Consider the following 23,787-nt stretch of genomic DNA (forward strand, 5'->3'; position numbering starts at 1 on the left):
TACCAGAATGTTTGCTAACATGAGGCATATGCTATTGCTAAGGCTGGCTGATGGATGAGTGATTTTGAATTAGCTTACTGGCATATTCACAGACATTTCATTTTTCAGAAATGTGTGGTTTTAAGTAATGCATTAAAAAATTTTTCACATATAAAAGATATCCACCAAAAGGAGTGGTTTTATGCATGACTTCCAGACAAGAGCTAGAGAACTTGTGCACGCAGAGATGCCTGAGGCCTGCAGAGCACGTTTTCCTGTCGAGTTATTATATGGCCAGAATCCCTCTTTGCTATTGTTTGTCAACTGAGGCGTCTCAACAAGATGAAGAACATCAGGAAAGAGCCCAGGGTAAAGGAAAAATGCTAGAAATGTAGAAATATGTTCCATTCTTTTTATTGATAGGTTACAAAGAATGGCTTTTGAGTGCTCAGTTTGCCCCTGTGCACACAGAATTTTGCAACGAGAGTAATACCTATTTGTACCATTTAAACAATAGAACGTAGCTGACTTTATTCCGTGATTGCAACCGGGTTTACATATATACATATGTTCTGAAACTTAGGAAAATAGTTTCATTATTCTTTTGGCTTTACCTGAGAGAGGGGTAAGGGTCCAGCCTATTGGCACACTTGAAGCCGGCCTCACTCTTTAGATGTAATATGACATCCTAGTCCTGTTCCAGTCTGTAGTCCATTCTGAAAAGGCTGAATCCTACTCTGACCAAATCTAAGTGCATGATAGAATCCTCACTGGCTTGAAGATAAGAATTTTAAATATGCTGAATAGAATTATTTGTGAGTCTGTGAACAAGCAGTCAAGTGTCAGGATGAGCTCAGTCTTGAAAACAACAGAGGACAAGTTATTAGTGCAGAAAAATACCTTGAAAGTAAATTGCTCATTGAAGACAGGGTTAAGGGTCTTCCGGTGGACTTTTGTCTCAAATTTCTTCTTCTTATCGGGCAGCAGAAACACTTTCACGTAGGGATCAGACGTGCCCCCCATGTCTAGAGCGGGCAGCTCGGCCGCCTGGATGATCCCCACCAGCAGCTGAAATGAACGACAAAATACAGCAAACACAAACGTTGGTGGACATTTTGGAAAAGATTGATTTGTTCACAATGCTGCATATTGTGATTCTCCCTCCTCTTTGCTTTCAATAAACTCTCATTCTCTTATGAAACTGAATGCAGAAGGCAAATGAAGCAAGCTGTATAGACTTCAGAAACCCAATTATGACAGATGCAGGCTCTAGGAAGCCTGGTTTTAAGCACAAAGAGGCTTTTAAAAGATTGCTGATTACAGTTAAATATGGAATTCATATTTGCAAAAGGGTTGCAATCAAATAACTTTCCAGTTGCTAAAAGCCCTTGTGCATTATTTTTCTATCCAGGGCATGATTTGTAAGTGGAAATAAATTGTTAAACAATCACAAGTCTGTAATTATAAAGTAGGAAATTTTAATTCTGAACCCAAGCTTCAGAGCAGCTAAACAGAAATTTCTTAGAAATTGGGTGGCATTTTGAGATAAAAAGAAGATCTTCAAGTTTCTATCATATTGACCTTTACTTGTATGCTGGCTACTTTTTGTTTTAACTTACAGTAAAATGATTATTATATATTAAATTTTGTGTTTAAACATAGGACATAGAGTCAAAGAAATATAATTTCGGCTTCATATAAAGGAAGGGGAAATTACAGATAAGGTTTTTAATGCTAAGTGACTAAGTTTCTGATTTTTTTCAAATATAGCAGAAATCTCTACATTTCTTCACGTCGGTTTTCTCAGTGATAAATTGCTATGTTTTATTATGCATGCCAGTGTAGGCTGGCATTGTTAAATGTTTTTGCCAAGAAAACAAAAGGTGTGAATGGACTATTCTAGATGCCCTGTCATCAGACATTTTGTGTCAAGAGACTAGTTTAGATCCATATGGAAGACAAAAGTAGACTCGTTATTCAAGGCATATACTATTCAGTAAATGCAGTCACATCATAGCTTTTCACATCAGGGCCTTAAATTTTGAGTCTATGACTTTTTAACCAATAGAATGGAAAATCAATTCACTTCCCCAAAGAAAAGTCACATCCATTTTCTGTAAAACTGACCCACCATGTTGGTAGGTGCATTTTGGCTAGGTGATTCAATTTTTAACCTGGACAGACCCTGAAAGATTGTTGTTTTCATTTTAATGCTTCAATATCTTTGTGACATCATCATACAACAGTAGCAAAAAGAGTGCTGGATTGTAGGTAAACAAAACACAGATGGTCAGGGCCGGCCCCGTGGCTTAGTGGTTAAGTGCGCGCGCTCTGCTGCTGGCGGCCCGGGTTCGGATCCCGGGCGTGCACGGACGCACCGCTTGTCCGGCCATGCTGAGGCCGCGTCCCACATACAGCAACTAGAAGGATCTGCAGCTATGACATACAACTATCTACTGGGGCTTTGGGGGAAAAAATAAATAAATAAACATTTAAAAAAAAAAAAAAACACAGATGGTCAAAGAATAGCTAAAATAGCCATCAGATTATAAAGACGTGATTAGTAAAGCAGTTTCCTCTTGGTTTGCCAAGTTGGTGTTTGGAATTTGCCTTTAGATAGCAATGTGAATAAGCAAGATTCTATTTTGTCCTTCTCATTTTTTACAATAAATTTTCTTTTGGGCAGGGGCAGCACTAGCAATAGAGCCTAAACTCTTTACAACTAGATCAGGGGTGGAGTTACTTCTACCAACCCCTCTCTGACTTCTGCTTGAGAGATAAGGATCACAGTTCTCCCCCCCCCCCCGCCCCCGTGACAGCCTCTTAGTCAGGGTACTTTAGGGTTGTCTTCTAGTTTTGGTAAGCAAACACGTATATTTGATTACAGCCTTATCTATAAAGTTCCTCAGACTTGATCTTCCATGACTCATAGAAATCATTTTATAAATCAGATGAGCTGACAACATTTGCAAAAATCAATGCATAACATTAAAAAAAATTTCATCAGGTAGAATCTTCTAGATCCTGAGAATGAAATACCTTTTTTTTTTTATTTTTTAATTTTTTAATTTTTATTTATTTATTTATTTATTTGCTTATTTTATTTTTTTCTTTTTTTTCTTTTAATTTTTTGTTTATTGCAGTAACATTGGTTTATAACACTGTAAAAGTTTCAGGTGTACATCATTGTACTTCTATTTCTGCATAGATTACATCATGTTCACCACCAAAATACTAATTACAACCCATCACCACACACATGTACCGAATTATCCCTTTCACCCTCCTCCCTCCCCCCTTCCCCTCTGGTAACCACCAATCCAATCTCTGTCCCTATGTGTTTGTTTATTGTTATTATCTACTACTTAATGAAGGAAATCATACGGTATTTGACCTTCTCCCTCTGACTTATTTCACTTTGCATTATACCCTCAATGTCCATCCATGTTGTCACAAATGGCTGGATTTCATCGTTTCTTATGGCTGAGTAGAAATACCTTTTTTAAATTTGATGTTTGCTAGAAAGGAAATAGTAAACACACTCACTATATTTGAGTAAGAAAAAAATTCAGTGATGTTCTTTTCTTAAAAATACTACTTTATAAAATGATACTTATAGTACTCAAAGCCAATTTAGAAGTTATGACTAACCAGGATGAGATACCACTAGATTTCTACTGGAAAATATGAAAGTAGAATAAATTAGTAGAAAAATATTGGATACATATATAAACAAAGGTTAAATTTCTGGAAAACATGTTATGTCAGGATAACATAAGTAGACCTTGACTTTCGCTAGAATATATAAATAATAGGAAGTTTTGCTCTCAGTCCAGTCCTGGTAATTGAAATTTGGTAGACGTGATAGAAATGACCTCAAATGCCCTTTTTAATTAAGTATAAATGGTATACCTATAAATCTGTATAAATCCATACCTATAAACCTGTATCTATAACCAATATGCAGCTTTATAGAATATATTATGAAATAACTAGCTGGGGCTGTAATGGAGCTGATCAAACAAAATTATTTTTAATATGATAGAGCATATCAATACATTTTTCATGAGGAACCCTCTGGAAACTTCAGAAAGTGAAGACATTATTGGAACTGTCAATTCCAGTTGGGTTAAATAAAACCCAGAATTTCTGCAATTGCTTAGAGCTCTCACAGCCTTCTGACTTGGAAGATTAGTTGTCAAAGCTCAGCATTGGTGTTTGACTCATTTATTGTTCATTCCTCATCAAACTGGAAATTATTCACACATGCTTTAGTAGTAACTGTATTTACGTTTATCAGTTCTTCCTCACCCAAAAAGATGAGCGAAGCAAAACAAACTGGAGAGATTTAAAACTCCCCTCTTTGGAGAAGGGCTATGTCCTAGGGATTCTTAAGAGTCTGATCTCTAACTCAGCTGATTCCACTAATTCTTATCTAGCTTTTTAATTTCTTGAACAGTTCAGGAGGTAAAGAGACGTCTTCATCAATGTCATGGAATCCATAAGGTCTTTTTATGTAGAGAGATTTTTAACAGTTATCTTTGAGCTTCCTCTATAATAGGCAGTCAATAAAAGGTGCTAATATTATCAATCTAGGTGGCACCTCACGGCTTTTTGAGAAATTGAAGCAGGAATCCCTGTTTTGTTATCTCCTGTAGAGCCTTTTCACTTTTTGGCAGCAGTCATGGGCACTAGAAATCAAGTTGCTGGTCTTTCTACTTTTCTAGAATTGCTATCTCATTAGCACTGGGAGTGTCACCTAGTATCATCTTTGATTCTTTATCAAACTGTTACATTACGTTTCAAAACTTTGGCTTGAACAGTGGCCTAACTCAAAGGCCCCTCACCCTGTTTGGATCTAAATCCATGAAGTCCAAGGAAGACTGTTCTAGCTCAGCCTGAGGGACCTTGGGGGCGACAGTGTGGCTGGGAGCTCTCAGAATCAGACCAACTGCTTCAAGCGAATTTGTATTCTGCCCGCCTGCTCTAAGAGCTATAAGTAGATGCAATCGGTTGAACACTGTGAATTCTAATTATCAGAAGTTAAATTAGCAAGTAGGGGACTGCCTGTACTTAGAAATTATTTCATCAATAGCTTTGATAATTGCATTTTCCCCTCGCAGCAAATGAAATATTTCAAGAAGTATCTTGCTTCAATTTCTACTCGGTAATTTCAGAAAACATAATGGAATTAGAAGACATTTTTCCCCTCAGACCTGGTTATTCTGGAAATCATAATCCAGGGAATACTGAAGTTTTCCCAATTTCTCCTCTTCTTTTGGTTCTTCTTTTTCTTCTCCATCAGTCAATCCGGTTTCAGCATCATCATCCTTCAGGGCCTGTGAATAGGGAAATGGATCACATGTGAATTCAAGTGAATTTTCATCAAAACCCAAATTAAACTGGACCTGTGGTTATACTTCCAAGCTGTCAGAAGCAAGCACTAAGATGCTGGAAATCTCAGTTTGTCTGACACACATTCACATTTGCTGCTTACATATTTTTTAAATTCCATTTGTGCACGGAATTTTTCCCCCAATCAGCAAGCAACATGGAAGCAATGGAAACAGCCCCTCAGAGTACTGCAAGCAAAAAATGTCAAGTTGTTGCAAAGAAAATGTCAACTTGGTATTATATTTGGCTCTGATAAAACTGCTTCTTTCAGAGTGTGATAAACATGCTATTAATCAGACCAGATTTCACATTCATGTCGATTAAAGAGATCTAAGCATCATGTAAAACATTATTGTTACATGCGGTGGAGTAATTTATATGAAATGCATGGCCTTTTCTTGCTTGTTTCCTATGAAAAAGATAGTTGAGTAAGTGGTGCTCAGAAAATTTTAATTTCCTATATTTTATATATATGTTTATAATGGTTATGGAAAAAGAGAAAAAAACATGCCACCAGCAAATGCATGTTTAAAGAAAAATCTACCCCCCTTCCAGTTTAAGTTTACCATGATATTTTCATAACAGCTCCACAGAAAGCTAGGCTGAATTAAACTGATTTATGGCTCTATTTGATATCAAAAGATAAAAGGAGTCATGTTTGTAATTTTGTCAAACCGAAATTGGTATAAAAATTCATTTTGCATTAATGAACAAAAATCATGGCACTGAAATCTCAAAACTCAATTTGGGCCAACTGAATATTCTTTATAACCTAAAACTTAAGTGTAATATAAATTAAAATTCTAGAAAGCTCATTATTTCATAAAATACATTCAAATGCTCCTCTTTTTTAAAAATAAAAATTTATAATGTATTTTTCCAGTATATGCAAAAATTTTGCTAAAAAAAAATCAAAGGTAATAAAGATTATAAATATTAGAAGATTTGTTTCTAGGGATGTGCATTCTTATTGCTTTAAAGAACTAGAAAAAAATAATTAGAAATCTATACATAGTTATTTTTCAAAACTAGAAATGATAAAATGTTACATTTCCCTGACCACTAAGGCGATCAAAAAATTTAAAAATCTTTACATTAACCATTTGTATTTTTTCTTCTGGGGACTGCCTGTATACATCCTTTGCAAATTTTTCAATTGTGCTGTGTTGTTTGTCTCTTATTGATTTGTAGAGACTCTGTATTTTAGTCGTCTCAGCCTTTCTGTTGTTGTTATATAAGTAGCAAATATTCTCTCCTAGTTTTTGATTATGGCATTTTCATTGCCATAGTGTGTATGTTACTGTAAAAATCTCACAGAAATCAAGATAAGACAAATAAGTGGTAGACTATATCTCTGACAAAGTAAAGAAATTTTAACTCTTGTCAGTAATCAAATTAAATCTGAGAATTCTTATAGAACACAAATGCAAGAAGTATAACCAGGCTTCAGAGAGGCATCCGAGTCATGAGACTACAGCTCCACCATTCAAGCTCCCCCCTCCTCCTGGACCACGTGTGTCTTCTCTGCTGAGAGACACCTTCACTCAGCCATTTACACTCATCCATTTACACAGAGACCCTCAATGGTGCTTCAAAATGGCACCCTCAGTCCCTGAATGGACAAGATTTTTTACTTTGGCTCTACCTAGCTAACTCAAATTTGATCCTAAAAACTGAGACTTGGTGGTACCCTATTAATGGAACTCATTCGGATGGGAAGATCATATGAACAGAACTGAGCTGTAGTCAGAGATGCCTCCCCTTTTCCACCTCTTGAAAATTTTCAGGAGCCTACAATGAGTTTGGAAAATTGAAAATTACCATTATTACATCTGTGTAGAAACGTTTTCAAACCTGGTTAGCCATACACCATTTAATTTAGAAAGTTTAGTTTATACTTGGATGTTTCCTTGAAGAGTAAAATATTGATTTACTGATAGCCAGAGGTATAAAACTACATAATTATTTAAAAATTTAATCTTTTAACTTGGGGGGGGGGTGTCACTAAAGGGACCATGGTAGTAAAGTGACAGTAGAAAAGCACACTGAGTTTAATTAGAGAACTCGAGGCAGTGAAATCATGTTGTTCTTTCAAAATCTTAGCTGTGTATAAGTCTTCAACATTGTCATAGAAGATGTGCTCAGAAAATTGCAGTTTAGGTAGTTTGCCTCCTTGGAAGATTTAAATTTTTAGAAAATAACAGTGAACTATTTAATGCATATTTCTGTCTGAAATATCTGCATGTTACTCTATCATAATAAAAAATTTCATGGATTAAAATACTTTCTCAAAAGTCTCTTTCAGAACTGACAATTTACATATCATGTTTCAGCCCAGTGCAATTTGAAATAGCTGAGATATTAAATCTCCTTCTCCCCAAGTGGTTTTGCCCTAATAAAAGGTGCAGGACCATCTCTGCAATTATTCTGCATGAAATACGGCTAAATTTTTGATAATTTCTCAGTGCCACTGTTCATCACTGAAGTGATTAAGTCTATTCTTGTCCCAAAGGCTGAGCTTAAGCAAGACATTTTCTGTACCATCACATTAAATTCAGACCTATTAAATCAGTAGCTATTATATTATCTTGAGAGCAATATCCCCTCCCCGTCAGAACAAAATTCGGAGGAAAAAGCTTGTAAACCCAGCAGTTCTGAGTTTGATAAATTGCAGTAGAAAAAGCTGTGCTGGGAACACCAGACCTTGTTTCAAATTGCAAAGATTGATGCATATGCTTCTGGCTTGCTTCGACATTCAAAAGGTGCTTAGTTTACAACCATTAGAAGGAGCATTTGTTCATTCCACGTTAAATTGTTCATATTTGGATTGGATAAGGCACACTGAAGTTCCATGAGGGACTGAATTTTCCTTCTGTGCCCATCACTTAAAAACTTGAGCTTTCTAATACTGTTGTATTTAACCAGGTGGTAATGTTTAAAATGAGAATCCTTTATCTTAAAAAAAAAATCAGTTTAGTTCAGCCTCTTGATATGTGTCAGAATGGGACACCCTCCGCTGGCGAGCCCCAGCTGACAGGCCACTAAACGTTATCGGAGCGCTGACTAGGGGTGTCTAAATAGCAGAGGGAACCTACCGCCAGGGACAGTCCAGAACAGTCATGAGACACAACACAGATAAGGGGGACATAGAAGGAAGAAAAATTAAAATATCCACATACATTAGTGAAAACCATGGAGAAATGACCTTTCCAGACCTATGACTTCGCAAGTTGATGTTGTCCCTCTGTATTATTAGTGTTCTCAAGTTTTAAGGCATTAAAAAAACCTTAAGTATATTTCTGATGCTGTATAAATACACTTATCTATAGTTACTTTTTTGATGTCAGTGCAGAATATTTTAAAATTCTTCCTTGGTTATAAAATCTTACCATAGAGACAGGTAGCCATGAACATTGAAATTTGAATTTCTGTGAGTTCTCATATGGATTGAAATAATAAAAACTTACTGATCGCCCTAGAGCCTATGTATCTTAAGAAATCATATCTAAAATGCCTCTCATGCCTCTCACATCTCTCCTATTTTTAAATGAGAGAGGCATAGATTATCTTTACTGTCTTCTCCATGTTCACATCAATATTCTGTTTAAAATATTCTGAAAATAAAACTAAGAATAATTTTACTTTCTGTTTATGCTGTTTTGACTTTGGATGATTGGCTGATCACCATGTGACATAGCATCTGAAAATCTGTACACTCTATTTTGCTTCTTCATTCTTCCTCTTCATAAAATGATAGAACCCATTATTAGCTATTTTTGTCTGCCTTAAAGAGTATCATAAGCTACTGTTATAAAACTGTTTACCAACGGGGCCTATTTTCACTTGTCCAAATTATATTTCATTCTGTACACTTAATTGTTCATAAAATAAGACCTATAAAAATCCAAAATAGACAAAACGATCTACTTAAAATGATTAAAAACATCTTTTTCAGTAGTTGAAATCCTAAACACTATGTTGTAACAGTAGATGGCTATAAACTATCACTGACTTCCTAGTACTTTCCTGTTTGAGCCATTTTCTCTTCCCTTCCCATCCAAAGGAATAGGTGATCAATGAAGAAGTAACCACCATCAGTTCTCTGTATTGACTACTTTTGAGATCTTGGTCATTTATCCAGGTCATAACAGGGGTAATACACACCACTACTAAGCTATAAATTACAGTCTTACATCATACAGAACAAATCCCACAAAGAAAAATACAAATTTCTTGTCCTAGGAAGAAACGCTATAGTTACTGTTTAACATTATTTGGTGCTTTTAATAGTTAATTCTAGGATATAGGAAGACCACATTTGAGTTTTATTGTAGTTATGAAAATGATAGTTTTGTATTTTCAAATTATTGCTTCACAGATATAGCTGAAATTCACTTAAAATTATTCAGTCTATGTCCATCTAGGAGACTATTTCTACACTTATTCCAATAAGTGGTTTAAAGAAATCTGTATCAAGTTCTGCTTGCTATGGAAATGTTGAAATAAAGCAAGACATGATTGAAAATTTCAGTTTCTATGTAACAAATTAACCACAGAGAAAAATATGTATTAGATAACTGTGGTTGAACGTCTGTGCATGGGCTTCTGTGGCTGTGATTAGATACTTTCAGAAAAATGTAACCCTTGTTACTCTGAGCTCAGGACAAAGTTCTCTGAGCATGAGCATAGGCATTGTACCCATTCTGTAGCTCTGAAACCAAACCAAAGTGCAGCGAGTGAAAAATGAGCCTTTGTGAAATTCTTGTCAGTGGACATTGTATCTTTGAGAAAAATGTTTAAAACTCAAGCTGGGAGAGGGGTTAGTGCCCTGATGGTGTGGTTAACTGGGAGACTATGCAAGTGTACTAAAATGCCTTCCTTGATTAAAGTGTTCTTAAGGAGATTCACATATTTAAGAGTTCAATTAATAGTAACTAATACTATACGAGGAATTTATAAAACTGCCCATGTATGTTGCTACTTGGGAATAAAATAGAACTTTTAAATTATTTGAAGGGAAACATTGATAATTGACATTATTTCTATGAACAATCTCTATATTTTTTATATGAATTAAATGTTCTTTAGAAATATCCAATGTGAATATGATTTCAAAAAATAAATGAAGAGGCATTTAATCACTATTACTGATAGTAAACTTCATTCTGACCCAAATCATCCAGTTAATTTAGTAAGAATAGACCACAGTGTAAAGGACATCCAAATAGCTTCCTCAGGCTTGGGAAGATCACCCAGCCACATGGATTTTACAACCTGCGTTATGGTTTTAGTTGTCCCTAAGTGAGGAAATAAGAATTTTGCTTTAAAAATTCTGCCCTGCTCTTTAGGACCAACTCATACTTCTCTCCCTTCTCCTGTATAACTCATTATTCCTGAGCACTAATTACTGAGCTGGATGGATATGTGGGAATGGTAGCTTTCATCATGTGTGATGAACAGCTATAATACTCAGCTATTGAACATTGATTAGGAAGGACAATTACGTTAGAAAGGTATCCTGCCCAAGAGGGAGGACACTCAGATACTTTTTATTCTGTTTCTCTAACTCTAAACACAATTAAGACTGGCTAAAGAGATGTAATCAAACTATTCAGGCATCCTTCCAGTATGCTGGGTCTATCAAGATGGCGCTGATGGTCACGGAGGCCGTTTTCCGGTTTCTATGCTTAGGAGGCTGGAAGACCCTACCAAATGTTTCCATTGCCCTTTGGGATGTTGCATAACGACCGAAAGGATTTCAAAGCGTCTCTACAATGATGACATGTGTCCAGAAGTTGTTTACTTCTATACTTATCTGGCATAAAATAATTATTGTTTAATTTTCGACAAAATAATGTAAGAATAAATATGGAAAGAATACATTACCTGATCTTTCATGGTCTTCCCTAAGTCTTTCACATCTTTCATGTTAATGGCATTCTTCCCTCCCTTTTCCTTTCCCTTCTTCTTGTTTTTCTTTTTGAACAAGCATTTCTTACAGATACAAAAGCAGCAGGTCAGGACCAAAAGAACTGCGACTATGGCTATGGCAATTAAGGCCCACGGTGGCACTGAAAGACAAATGTGCAGAGAACATTTGTAAGAAAACACTTCTATACGCAAAACCTCTCAACCCACGGGCTATAAAGACACCCTTTCATCTGGATTTATTGAGGGCCTGTTGTGCTCCAGGCGCACTCTTGCGCGTGATGTCAGCCATGTTGTTTCCTCTGCCTACAGTCTTGTCTCTATCTTTTCCACTTTGCCCTTCCAGATATGTCAAATGTCATCTCCTCTCTATTGCTTTCCCTGCTCCTCCCCAACTAGATTTCCATTAATCCATTCCTCGTTCACTCAGAGCATAGCTCTGGAGTTGGACCTTTGAGTTTACATCCTGGCTCCACCATTTACTAGCTGTGTGACCTTGGGCAAGTCATCTAACCTCTCTCTGCCTCAGTATCCTCATCTCTAAAGTGGAGGTAAATTGGTAGGTACCTCACAGTCTTTTGAGGATTGAAAGAAGATGCCGTGCCCGGCACATGGCAAAAGCTTAATAAATATCAGCTGCTGTTACTCATCTATCAAATGCTAGGGGTTCTATTAATATAGTGCTATAATATATTGTGCTCGGCACAATAGGAGGGGCAGATATTCATCAAATAAACAGAAAAATGTAATATCATAGTAATAGTGAAATATAATACCATAGTGACAAAACAATATCAAAGTCAATCCTAGGGACATTTGCCCACTCAGGGTCTCTGGAGGCAGGGCAGTGGTTATATGTTCAGTGCCTCTAAAACCTGGCTTGGATTCCGGCTTGGCCACTTTCAGGCTGTGTGACTCTGGCTAGATTGCTTAACTGTTCTGTTTCCCTTTCTACAAAGTGAAGATAATAGTGGTAACTGTTTCATCTCCTTTGAAGATTAGAGGAGTTAATATTCTAAAAACTTTAGAATGGCATCCAGAACAGAGCAAGAACTCAATGTTAGCTATTTCTTTATATTCAAGACATAGGGCTAAGGATTGTGGGTAATGCAGAGAGCTCAGAGTATATGCAGGGACGAAACACGCACACCAATAAATACACAAAAAGAAAGAGATGAATACTCTGAGAGGAGTTCAGTGGATATGCTAGGGGAATTGAGAGGAGGAAGAGAGGACTTTTAGATAAGAGAAGAGGTTTCAGATTTACAGGCTCTGGTTAAAATAACAAAGCACATATAAATAAGGATACTCAAACATTTTTCTATTACAGTTGTCCATCTACTAAAAGTTAATCTATTTTCTTATTTGGCACCCTCTACACATGTGCTTATAAAAAATAAGGTCTTATGAAAACATTTAGGATTTTACTTTGCCTAGAAAGGAATTATTCAACTATTGAGATTAATTAGAAGAGGTAATTAGATTTGCCTGTTGTAATCAAAGACATTGGGCACTGAAATGGTAAGAAAAAGTGCTATTTTCTTCTAGCTACGTAAACATCATTAGTACCAATGATTGCCGAACACAAGTTAGGAGTACTTTGATAAAGCAGAAACACTTAAAAATTAACCTCTCTTCAAACTGTTGGCTTCATAGTGTAGAATACTTACTATGCATATTATTCCAGCTTATAATTGACTACTAGATGTGAACCTAAGGACATATAAAATCACAGCTTCTGAAATTGTGTTGTCAGCCAAAGAAATATTTCTGTGAAAGTTATAGATAAGCGAACACTCAAAGACATGTTTTCTTATAGTTCGCTAATCTTATTAAACAATCATTTTTTTAAATGTAAATTAAAGTAACCAATGATATCATTCACAATTCCTCATTTAAAAGCTTCACCTCTTTTGATCTAGTTAAAACCCTGCCATGCATGAAGGAGAGAGCCTATGTATTCACTGCAGGCAAGACAGTATTAATAATGACCCTTCATTTTGAACCTTGTAAATTATTCTCCTGGTGGGACTTGCGTGATAGTCTCTCAGAGAGCTACATAAAAGTCTCTTAAATTACACAGGACCAGACAGAGATCATCTGACAACTTCACAAAAAGAAAATAGACAGTGAAAGCACAGGAACATTATTTAATCAAAAAGAGTTAAAGAGATAAGAAAGTAGAATTACAGGAAGAAATTTGAAATAGTGCAACTTGAAGGTAAATTACAACCACTGAAAAACTTTTATTTTGTGACTTTTATTTCTTAAACCTCTGCTGTCTTCTAGATTTGCTTTCAGTTGATCTTCTGCATAGCTTAATTTTAACTTTGAATATGCTATATCAAATATATGAAATTAACAAAGTTTTCCTCACAATTTACTGGCATCTTTTAGATAGAGAAAATAAAAAAAAAAAACCCTTAACGTTATCATTTTGTGTACCCATATGAAAACCTGACTGAATAGTTAATTATAATATAAACTGCCCTTTTTAATTAAATGGAATTACTTGAATGCTTATGTTAAAAAATTTATTCTATTGTGCAGAGCAACCAAATATTTAAAATTTGATAAGTTCTGTAAGAAACAACATCCACAGTATTATTTATTTGTAGTACTTATAGAAATATATTTCAATATTAGCAAATCTCACGGGATTAGGCTAAAAATTTATTGAAGACATTATGGGCCAGCAACTGTGCTACGTACAGTTTTACATATATTATCTCATTTAATCCTCACAGGTCATTATCCCTTCAATTTTATAGAGGAATAACTATAAACAGAGGAAAGACTGTAGATTGAATAATTTGAGAAATTCAAATGTCTTTATGTTATTAGGTTAAAAATGTGCACATTATACACAAATGAAAAAATTCCTATCAAGCTTTGAAGCCTCTTTAATAGAACATTTTATATTTAAAAAACCATTGAAGCAAATAAATAACAGCATGAGATGATGCGAAAAGTGACTTTTTAAATATAAAACAGTTTCAACAAAAAATAGGCTCATCATTTGGGGCCGGCCTGGTGGCATATCAGTTAAGTTTGTGCATTCTGCTTTGGCAGTCTGGGGTTTGCCAGTTCGGATCCTGGGCACAGACCTACTCACCGCTCATCTAGCCATGCTGAGGCAGCGTCCCACATAAAAGAGCTACAACTCTACAACTATGATATACAACTATTTACTTGGGCTTTGGGGAGAAAAAAAAGAAAAAGAGGAAGATTGGCAACAGATGTTAGTGCAGGGCCAATCTTAAAAAGAAAAATAGCCTCATGAAAGGATTGCTACTGGCAGAAAGCTATTAGCTTATTGCTATTGCCACCAAACAATCATTAAATGGAATTTCATAACAAGAATTCTAACATTTAACTTAAAGACCTTTCAGGAGAAAATAATAGACCATGTAAAAACTCTCTATTAAAAATATTTTCATTTTCTGTTTAATGAATTAATTTCACATTTTATTTAACCCAAAGGTAAATTGATGCATAAGAATTAAGTTAAAGTCCATTTGAAACTGCTTCTGCTGTTTTAACTTAGACTTTGTGGTCAGCAGAATAATGACTCCTCAAAGATGTCCACATTCTACTCCCTGGAACCTGTGATTATGTTTACCATAATCAAAAGGAACTTTTCAAATGTGATTAAGGATCTTGAGATGGAGAGATTATCCTGGCTTTTCCGGATAGACCCAATGTAATCAACAGTGACCTTATAAGTGAAAGAGGCAGCCTGGAGTTTCCAAATCAGAGTTAAAGATTCTATGCTACTGATTTTGAAGATGGAGGAAGGGACCATGATCCAAGGAATGTAGATAGCCTCTAGGAGCTGGAAAAGGCAAAGAAATGGATTCTCTCCTACAGCTTCAAGAAAGAATCAGTTCATACAGCCATATGGGAAACAGTATGGAAGTTCCTCAAGAAATTAAAAATAGAACTACCATATGATCTAGCAATCCCACTCTGGGTATATAACTGAAGGAAACAAAGTCACTATCTCAGAAAGATATCTGCACCCCATGTTCTTTGCAGCATTATTCACAATAGCCAAGATATGGAAACAATCTAAGTGTCCAATAACAGATGAACGGATCAAGAAAATGTAGTGTATATACACAATGGAATACTATTCAGCCATAAAAAAGAAAAAATTCCTGCCATTTGTGACAACATGGGTGACACTCAAGGGCATTATACTAAATGAAATAAGTCAGAGAAGTAATTCATACAGACAAATACTGTATGATCTCACTTAAATGTGGAACCTAAAAAAGTAGAACTCATAGAAACAAAGTAGAACTCATAGAAACCAGGGTCTGGAGGTATGGGGAAAATGGGGAGATGTTGGTCAAAGGGTACAAACTTTCAATTATAAGAAAAATAAGATTAGGGGATCTAATGTACCACATGGTGACCATAATTAACAATCCTGTATTGTACATTTGAAATTTGCTAAGAGAGTGAATCTTAAATGCTGTCAACACACAGGTAATTACGCGAGGTGATGGATGTATTAACTAACCTTATTGTGGTAACCATTTCACAATATATACGTAAATCAAATCATCATGTTGTACACCTGAAATTTACACAACTCTATTTCTTAATTATATCTCAATAAAGTTGGGGGAAAAAAGGCATCAGCCCTGCTGACACTTTGACTTTAGCTCAGTGAAACCCATTTTGGACTTTTGACCTCCAGAACTAGAAAATAATAAATTTGTGTGGTTTTATGCCAGTAATTTTTTTTGTGTGTGTGAGGAAGATTAGCCCGGAGCTAACATTCGGCGCCAATCCTCCTCTTTTTGCTGAGGAAGATTGGCCCTGGGCTAACATCCGTGCCCATCTTCCTCTACTTTACATATGGGACACCGCCACAGCATGGCCTGACAAGAGGTGCATTGGTGTGTGCCCGGGATCCGAACCTGTGAACCCCGGGCCGACGAAGCGGAGTGTGCGCTCCTAGCCGTTACGTCACCGGACCGGCCCCTATGCCAGTAAATTTGTAGTAATTCATTACAGCAGCAATAGGAAACTTAAGAGATACAAAGCAGACCTCAAGAGATTTGTAATATATGCTGCATAGAGATGACTATACAATTGGAATACTAGTGTGGGTTATTTCTATATTTTCTATGATCTTTCCTTCTTACCCATACCTTTTATCTATCCCTTCTGCAACCATTCTCATGACACTAACATTGGACTCAAGACTCTCTCAAAGATAACCACTGGTTTTCTTTTGACCAAACTCAAACAACATTGTCTGTGGCATGAGAAAATCTTGATCATATATTCATTCTTGGAATTTTCTTCTGCTTTTGTTTCTACTGCCCTTACCGGCATCTCCTTCGATGCCTCTGATGTTTTTTCCTGTTTCCTTTCCCATTTCCAAGTCTTAAGTAGAGTCATTATTCAAGGTTCTTAGCTCCTTGCTCATCCTCAATCACTCATTGTTGAGCACGTCCTTTCTCAAGCCTTAAACTTTTAGGTCAGTTATTCCATTCTGTCTTCCCTTCTGTATGCTGGGACTGGATTCCCAGCTGCCTACAGAATGTTTCCTAGGATTCCTTCATCTTCTCAAACTAGTTTTCCAAACCAACTATGTGGCGTCTGTCACTCCTTCCATCCTTTCCTGCCTCTTGGACATTGGAACCATGCGGAAATTTTTATTCCCAAATCCGACTGATTGGCAAGTTGGGCCATTTCTTCTTCAATACGTTTTGTACTCCTTTTACATATTTTCACTTGTAAGGTGTGGGCCTGACATTACCTCCCTTCTGATCTCCCTTCCCATCAGGTATCTCTTCTCTCCATTTTACCCATTCATTGTGATCAGACAAAACTTTCTAATACATAATTTTCAATTATTTTGTGTATAGCTTTCAAAGTCCTTGGTCATTGGCCCACCCTACATGTCCATTTTTCTTTCTCACTGGGCCCTACACCCACTCTAGTCTCACCAGACTGATTAACTCAGTGTTCTTTGCTCAATTCTGCACCCATATTTTTCTCAGGTATATTCCTTCTTTTTTGAAATGCTAGTCTTCTTCCTCTTCAGTCATTTAAATGATATTTATTTTTTCCAGGCTCAACACGTCTCACTTAGTGTTGACAGATTTTTAAATACAAATATTACACACATTTGCTAAAATTTCACCCTCCTACCTAGTGGGAAATGTTGACTATGTGGTAGAATACATTGGGTGGTTTATGTTAGGTTAGTATAAAAAGATGTATTATTTAAAATAAAAAGACAAATCTGTACAAATGTACAAAAGATATTTTAATATACCCCCTTCCTATACATGAAATTCACTTCTTACTAACATAAAACTCAGCTCTTGGTAGATTATTCATGACACGAAGCACTGATATTTAATGAAAACATAATAAAAATAAACTGGAACCATTTAGAAATAAATTTACATTGGCAGCTATTCTGTTGGAGGAAAAAAAACACAAACGAATATTTCCCCTTATCAATAGAGGCCTTCCTTTCATGGGAAAGAGGCATAAACTGAGCAGTTTTAAAAAGTCATTATTTAATCAAACACGTATTTCTTGAACATCTACTAGTACCAGGCATTTTTCTTAGGGCTGGAATGCAGTGCTAAGTATGGTTTGTGTAACTACGAAGCTTACTATTTACTTCCCAAGTGTAAGAGCTAGGTGTTATTTACTTTCTTAAAAGAAGTAAATTTCTTATATTTGCCAAACTCAGTGCTCAGAACATAATATGGTACATTTTCAAATGGAATCTACACGGTTTAATATGCTCTTGTGTACAAATTTAGTGCTCCAGGGGTATATTTATTGACGAAATCAATTAGTAAATATACTTTCTACAATAAAAATGTAACTCTCAGATTGGAAAGCACCATTTTCCCCCCACAGTGAGTTTTGGCACTAAATAAACTTAAAAAAAATTACGTAAGTGGGGCCAGCCCAGTGGCATAATGGTTAAGTGCGTGTGCTCCACTTTGGCGGCCTGGGGTTTGCAGGTTCAAATCCCGGGCATAGGCTGACACACTGCTCGTCAAGCCACACTGCGGCAGGTGTCCCACATATAAAATAGATGAAGATAGGCACAGATGTTAGCTCAGAGCCAATCTTCCTCAGCAAAAAGAGGAGGATTGGAAAGAGATGTTAGATCAGGGCCAATCCTCCTCACCAAAAAAAAAAAAATTTTAATAAATTAATTAAGGGGCCCTGACATACACTTTTTCAAAAAGTAGACACTCCAAATATCCTTTTCCTTAACACACTGTGAAATCAAAGATAAAAACTTCACAAAGAGCCAAGGGTACTCTAGAGTATATGTTTATAAAAGGGAAAACTTTAGGATTACTGATAGCATCCATGTCTGTCAAATTTATGCTCCCAAATCTGAAGTCTCCTCATCAGACATGCATTGGACCTCAGAGCTACACAACGAGCAGTAGGGGAGAGGTGCTTTTTCTAATTACACGAAGTACCCTATGCTCTAGGGGAAGCCTGCTCTAGCTTTCCTGATTCTGCACTCTCACTTCTAAATAGATTTTTTGCATTCTCTAAAGTGTCTAACTCGGTGGTATCAGCATAACAGTGCTCAGTAAATGTTGGGTGGCTTGAAAGAAACCCACATAGCCATAGTTCTTGAGCTCGAGAAGTAGAGTGGACAGTCTCTGAGGTATACCACCAGCTTGAGTGAATTTTCCTGAGATCTGCTACTCAATCCCGTTTCCTTAGCTCTGATTCTCTCCTGTCTCATTCCCATTCACCATCAGCTATGGCAGTCTCCTAGGCTAGCAACCTTCTGGTGGATTTACTCATTGGGTTCTAGCTTTAATCTAGGGCAAACTCACTGGTTTTTGTATTTCAGCCTTGATTTCACTTTCAAGGGCAGCTCTGCCTTATCTATCCATTCTATCTCCATTCATCATATTAAGAAACAGCCTGAAGTCTATATCTCCTTCACAAGATGAGCTGTATGTTCCTCTCTGAGAAATATAAGCTTGTAAATTTACATCAGGCCTAGATTTTCGGCTATGAGCCTCAGGATGACACAGGTAATACCGTTGCTATGGCCACTACAAAAATTCAGCAATAACTTCAAGCATTTCTTGCCTTTGACATACCTCTATTTTGTCATGAGTGCCTCACCACTGCACTAATGTCTGTGTAATTTATTTTACGAGTAATTTACGTACTTCTTCATTCTTAATATTTACTTTTTGCCAACTTCTAGTTTTACCAAAAACAATCCATCATCTTTCTAGATCATCATACATTGATGCAAGATGCAGAATACAATATGAAAATAATAATTTTGCTCTTAACCAGTAGGAAAAATGATCTGTATTTGAAAGCTTTGCTTTTAGACTATTGATGAATAATTTTTAAAAACACACAAGGATAATTATTTTTCAAAAATTGGCAAAACACAAAATAAGCCTTGCGTTTTAAAGCTTTTTCTAAATTACAGAATGCAAATGGGAAAAAAAAAGCTCTGGAAATATGTGGATTAGTATACTCATTAACCACCTCTGGAGACAGAGCATTAACTGTGAGACTTGAAACAGTGTACAAAGTCATACAGAATAAGATTTAAGATTAAATCAATCAGTCAAAGGTCAGAATGACGAATTTCTCATTATAAACTGAAATGGCTTCAAAGGCTATTCATTCTTGGCTCCTGAGTATTAAACAAACTTACCTTTCCTCATTTTTAAGAATGGTGGTTTGAAGCCTCCTTGGAATTAAATGCCCCTTTTAAAAAATGACAAAAAGATATGGACTTTTGATGGGTAAATATGTATATGTGTGTGCAATGTGTGTATGTGTTGTGTGTTTAAATTTCCTCACAGTTGGGAGTATGTGGTAAGCTTGTGGAAATTACAGTTCCCCAGGTCTAGAAGACCACTGGACTCCAAATTAAAAAGTCCTTTCCAACAGCATCAGGGTAAAATTCACCAAGATTAGTGAATTAGAGAAAACTTATTCCTTCATTTGGTCATTTAACCTTTCACTTATTTCTTCTTGGCAATCTGCGCTTATTCTGTGCTGGAGGTGGTGAGGGAACAGAGAACACAGAGATGATGGGTCACTTTCTCTATGAAGACTAACTCCCAGGAAAAAACTAAACAGAGATAGGAGGCAATACAGAACTAAGCACAATATTCAGTGGAGTAGGTGGGCTCTGTAGGTAGCAGGTTAGAGAAAGGCAAGATAAAGGATCCTGCAGTTCAAGCAAGGCTTCATGGAGGAGGTGAGCCTTGAGGTGAGCTCCGAAGCCTTGTTGGCTACACAGTGAAATAGCATTTTGGGGACTCCCCTTCTTTTCCTGACTCGCTCTCCTCCTGTCTGTCTCCCTTCCTCCCTTTCTTCCTTTCTTCCCTTTCGTTTTTAGACTCCTTTCAACCTAACTTATCACCTAGTGACTAGTTTGTTAAACAAAGCTCGCAATAAGACACAGACTTATGAAAATCTATGTTAGATTTTTTATTTTATTTTTTTAATTTTATTTATTCACTTATTTTTTCCCTCAAAGCCCCAGTAGATAGTTGTATGTCATAGCTGCACATCCTTCTAGTTGCTGTATGTGGGATGCGGCCTCAGCATGGCCAGAGAAGCAGTGCGTCGGTGCGCGCCCGGGATCCAAACCCGGGCCGCCAGCAGTGGTGCGTGCGCACTTAACCGCTAAGCCACGGGGCCAGCCCATATGTTAGATTTTTTAAATCATAATAAATGAAAAGACATTTCCTTGTGGTAAACACATGTAGTCTTCTCTAAACAGCCCTGAGAATAACCTTCTTAAGAACACATTTCACATTCTCCTCTTACATAGTTCTGTTTATATTGTGTCATTTTGTTTTCAATATGTGCCCCTGACAAAAAGCAAACTGGGAGATGTGTCTGTATAAATAGGCTGTAAAAATGACCCAGGCCACTGCCTCGATTTCAGCTACCAGTGGCTTTTTAAGGCAGATGGATTATACAAACAATAATGTAGGAGAGAGGCTCATTCATTTACTCATCCACTTGCGTGTCTAGTTAACACATTAATGCTCAGCACATTGGAGGAATAGTTTAAAATAATTTACTTACTTAAACAGTTTACAGTCCAGTTGGGCAGATTTGATTAATACACATGAAGCAAATTGTGAACAATACCAGACAGCATGTTAAATGACAAACTAAATGGGGTGTTTTGCTAGATTCTAATTCTACTGTGTAGTCACAGCAATCTTATTATACTTGTCAAATGAACACTTGTTTAGAATTATTTTAAAACACCTTAAAATTTAATAAAATGGAAAATCTGCCTCTCTTTGCCTATAAACTCTTAAAAAACTGGTAATACATAAAAAACTTCAGTGAAATATATTGCTTTGATATGTAGAAAATCACAACGTATACACTGATAAATTTTTACCTGAACCTCTATCCGTTGATCTGATTTCAGAATGTACTGTGCTACTCAACAAATTCATAGCCCTGATGAATAATTTATTAAAGTTATTGATGTTTCTTGCTGAATGCAATGATTGGTCTTGATAACAAAAGTTAGTTGACTGAAGGCCATTTTTTTCTGCACAGGTGTTAATCAAATAATTAATTTTATAAAATGTCTGTAATAATAGTCTGCTTTCAACGATAAGGCAAAGCCATCCATATCTTCACAATATTGGAATGTCTGAAATGTGACGTGGGAAATGATGTTCGGTCTTCAGGCAGAGATAAGCCCCAGCACAACTTCCAGAGGATTTAGATAAGGCTCCATGGTCGACTCAGGAGCTCGCTGTCTGCAGGCTCCAGGGAGAGGTGTGTTGGTAAACATAAAGGGATGTCAGGTAAGTTGGCAGAGGTGAAGGTGATGCACGCGCTAATCGTTCTGAAGCCTTTGGAAGTTTGTAACAGTTTTCAGTCATGCTGCGGACAACACAATTTTGTGGTTAAAGAGGAATCTATTTAGCCTACGAAATTTGCCGCATGCCTCTCTTGAGTTCTGATATTTAGTTCAAAACTAAACAACACTTATGTCTCAGGTTTTTCTTCCCCTAGTGAAAGTGAACTTTCTTCTTAACTTTTGTATTAGAAGTCTTCAAAATAAGGATGTTTTGGATTCTGATCCAATTGGTATTTGGTTTTATTCTGATGCTTTGAATTTGGTTAACAATGTCTTTAATCTGTTTTCTATCTTTGCCAAAGATGCTCAACAAAAAAATCTATACCAAGAATTGAATATGGCACCTGTTGGTAACTTTTGGATAATTCAATATTTGAGTATCTACTTGTTTCTTAGCAATTTAATGTTGTTATGGTTAAATCCAATTATGATAAAAGAATATCAGTTAAAGGGGCAGATACAGTCCCTGCTTCCCTATGTTATTTTACAACTTCAGGCCAAGCAGTTATAAGAAACAAACAAAAATGCCACTTGGCCTTATTACCTGCTTGTGGAAGGATTTTTTTCTCCTGTACTTTCTGTTTATTATTCTAGGAGCAAACGACACATTTTTAAAATTCCGTGTAACTTGGAGAGATTTGATTGTACTGATAGGAGAACTGTGTGGTTGTTATGCATGAGCGAAGAAGAGCAGGATGTTTATGTCTTTCCAGTCATGAAGGGAAGATTCAGGCTCATTAATTTCATTACTATACAAAGTGACAGGTAGACAACAGTGAAAACAAAGCCCTTGCTTATCTAGCTATCCACAGGACATTTTTCCTTGATTATCCAATGGATTCCTGTTGCTACAGACCAAACTTATTAATTTTCCTCTCCAACTGTTGTTTTGTCTGTTTCTCTCAGTGTATTTCTCTCCACGGCAATTTTATCTGTCCAATTTCCAATTTGTAGCATCATTTCTTCTTTTTGTTTTCTGGTTCTTGGATCTGAACTTTCATCTTTATTCGTCAGCTCCCACGATCCCTGATTTATTTTCTCTTCTTGCTTTTGAAGGGGCTTCCCTATGCCAGTCAATCTCATATATTGTGGCTTTTTCTTTGTTTGTTTTTTTTCCTTTTAAATCTTATCCCTCTTCTGCTCAGAGCTGGTACTTCTAAGCACTGCAACTGTGAGCATATGACCTTAAGGCCCTGTAGGAATCTTGCTTGTTTTTGTAGATTCTCACAGATCTCCACTAAGAATGTAGAATTCCCTTTATTCTCTTTTCTTTGTCAAACTCAGTCACTTCCTCTTTTAAAAGACTCCCAATAGACTTCCTCCAAATGTCCCCCTGAGTAATACCACACGTGAGCCCTTTGCGTTATCTCTCATCCACATTATTTATGCCTTCTGACTTGTGTTATCTACGTGGATCCTTGTTTCCTAGTAGCTTTGTGATTTGTCTCTTCAACGTGGGGAGGCAACCTGAAGAGGGCTACTGTTATTTTCCTTTCCTTTGCCTTCCATAAAGTATCATTTGTGTTGGGTACCTGGTCACTCTTAAGCAAATGCTTACTGAATAGGTGAAAGTATAATTAGAGGGAAGG

The 23,787-nt window shown here is 36.5% G+C and overlaps 1 protein-coding gene across 3 annotated transcripts in view; it reads right to left on the bottom strand.

Moving 5' to 3' along the window:
- The window catches only part of SYT1 (synaptotagmin 1), a 523,518-nt gene that overhangs the window by 134,903 nt on the left and 364,828 nt on the right, over positions 1 to 23,787 (bottom strand). For all 3 annotated transcript variants that reach the window (XM_087449148.1, XM_087449145.1, XM_087449149.1), the window contains 3 exons: positions 11,260 to 11,444; positions 5,196 to 5,318; positions 880 to 1,047 (listed from right to left, as the gene is read on the bottom strand). In XM_087449148.1, the coding sequence (XP_087305274.1) occupies positions 880 to 1,047; positions 5,196 to 5,318; positions 11,260 to 11,444 (476 nt within the window). The remainder of the gene's footprint in view (positions 1 to 879; positions 1,048 to 5,195; positions 5,319 to 11,259; positions 11,445 to 23,787) is intronic.

This window comes from Ceratotherium simum, chromosome 25 (genome assembly GCF_057802395.1).
Source record: "Ceratotherium simum simum isolate JZ-2026a chromosome 25, ASM5780239v1, whole genome shotgun sequence".
Taxonomy (NCBI): Eukaryota; Metazoa; Chordata; class Mammalia; order Perissodactyla; family Rhinocerotidae; genus Ceratotherium; species Ceratotherium simum.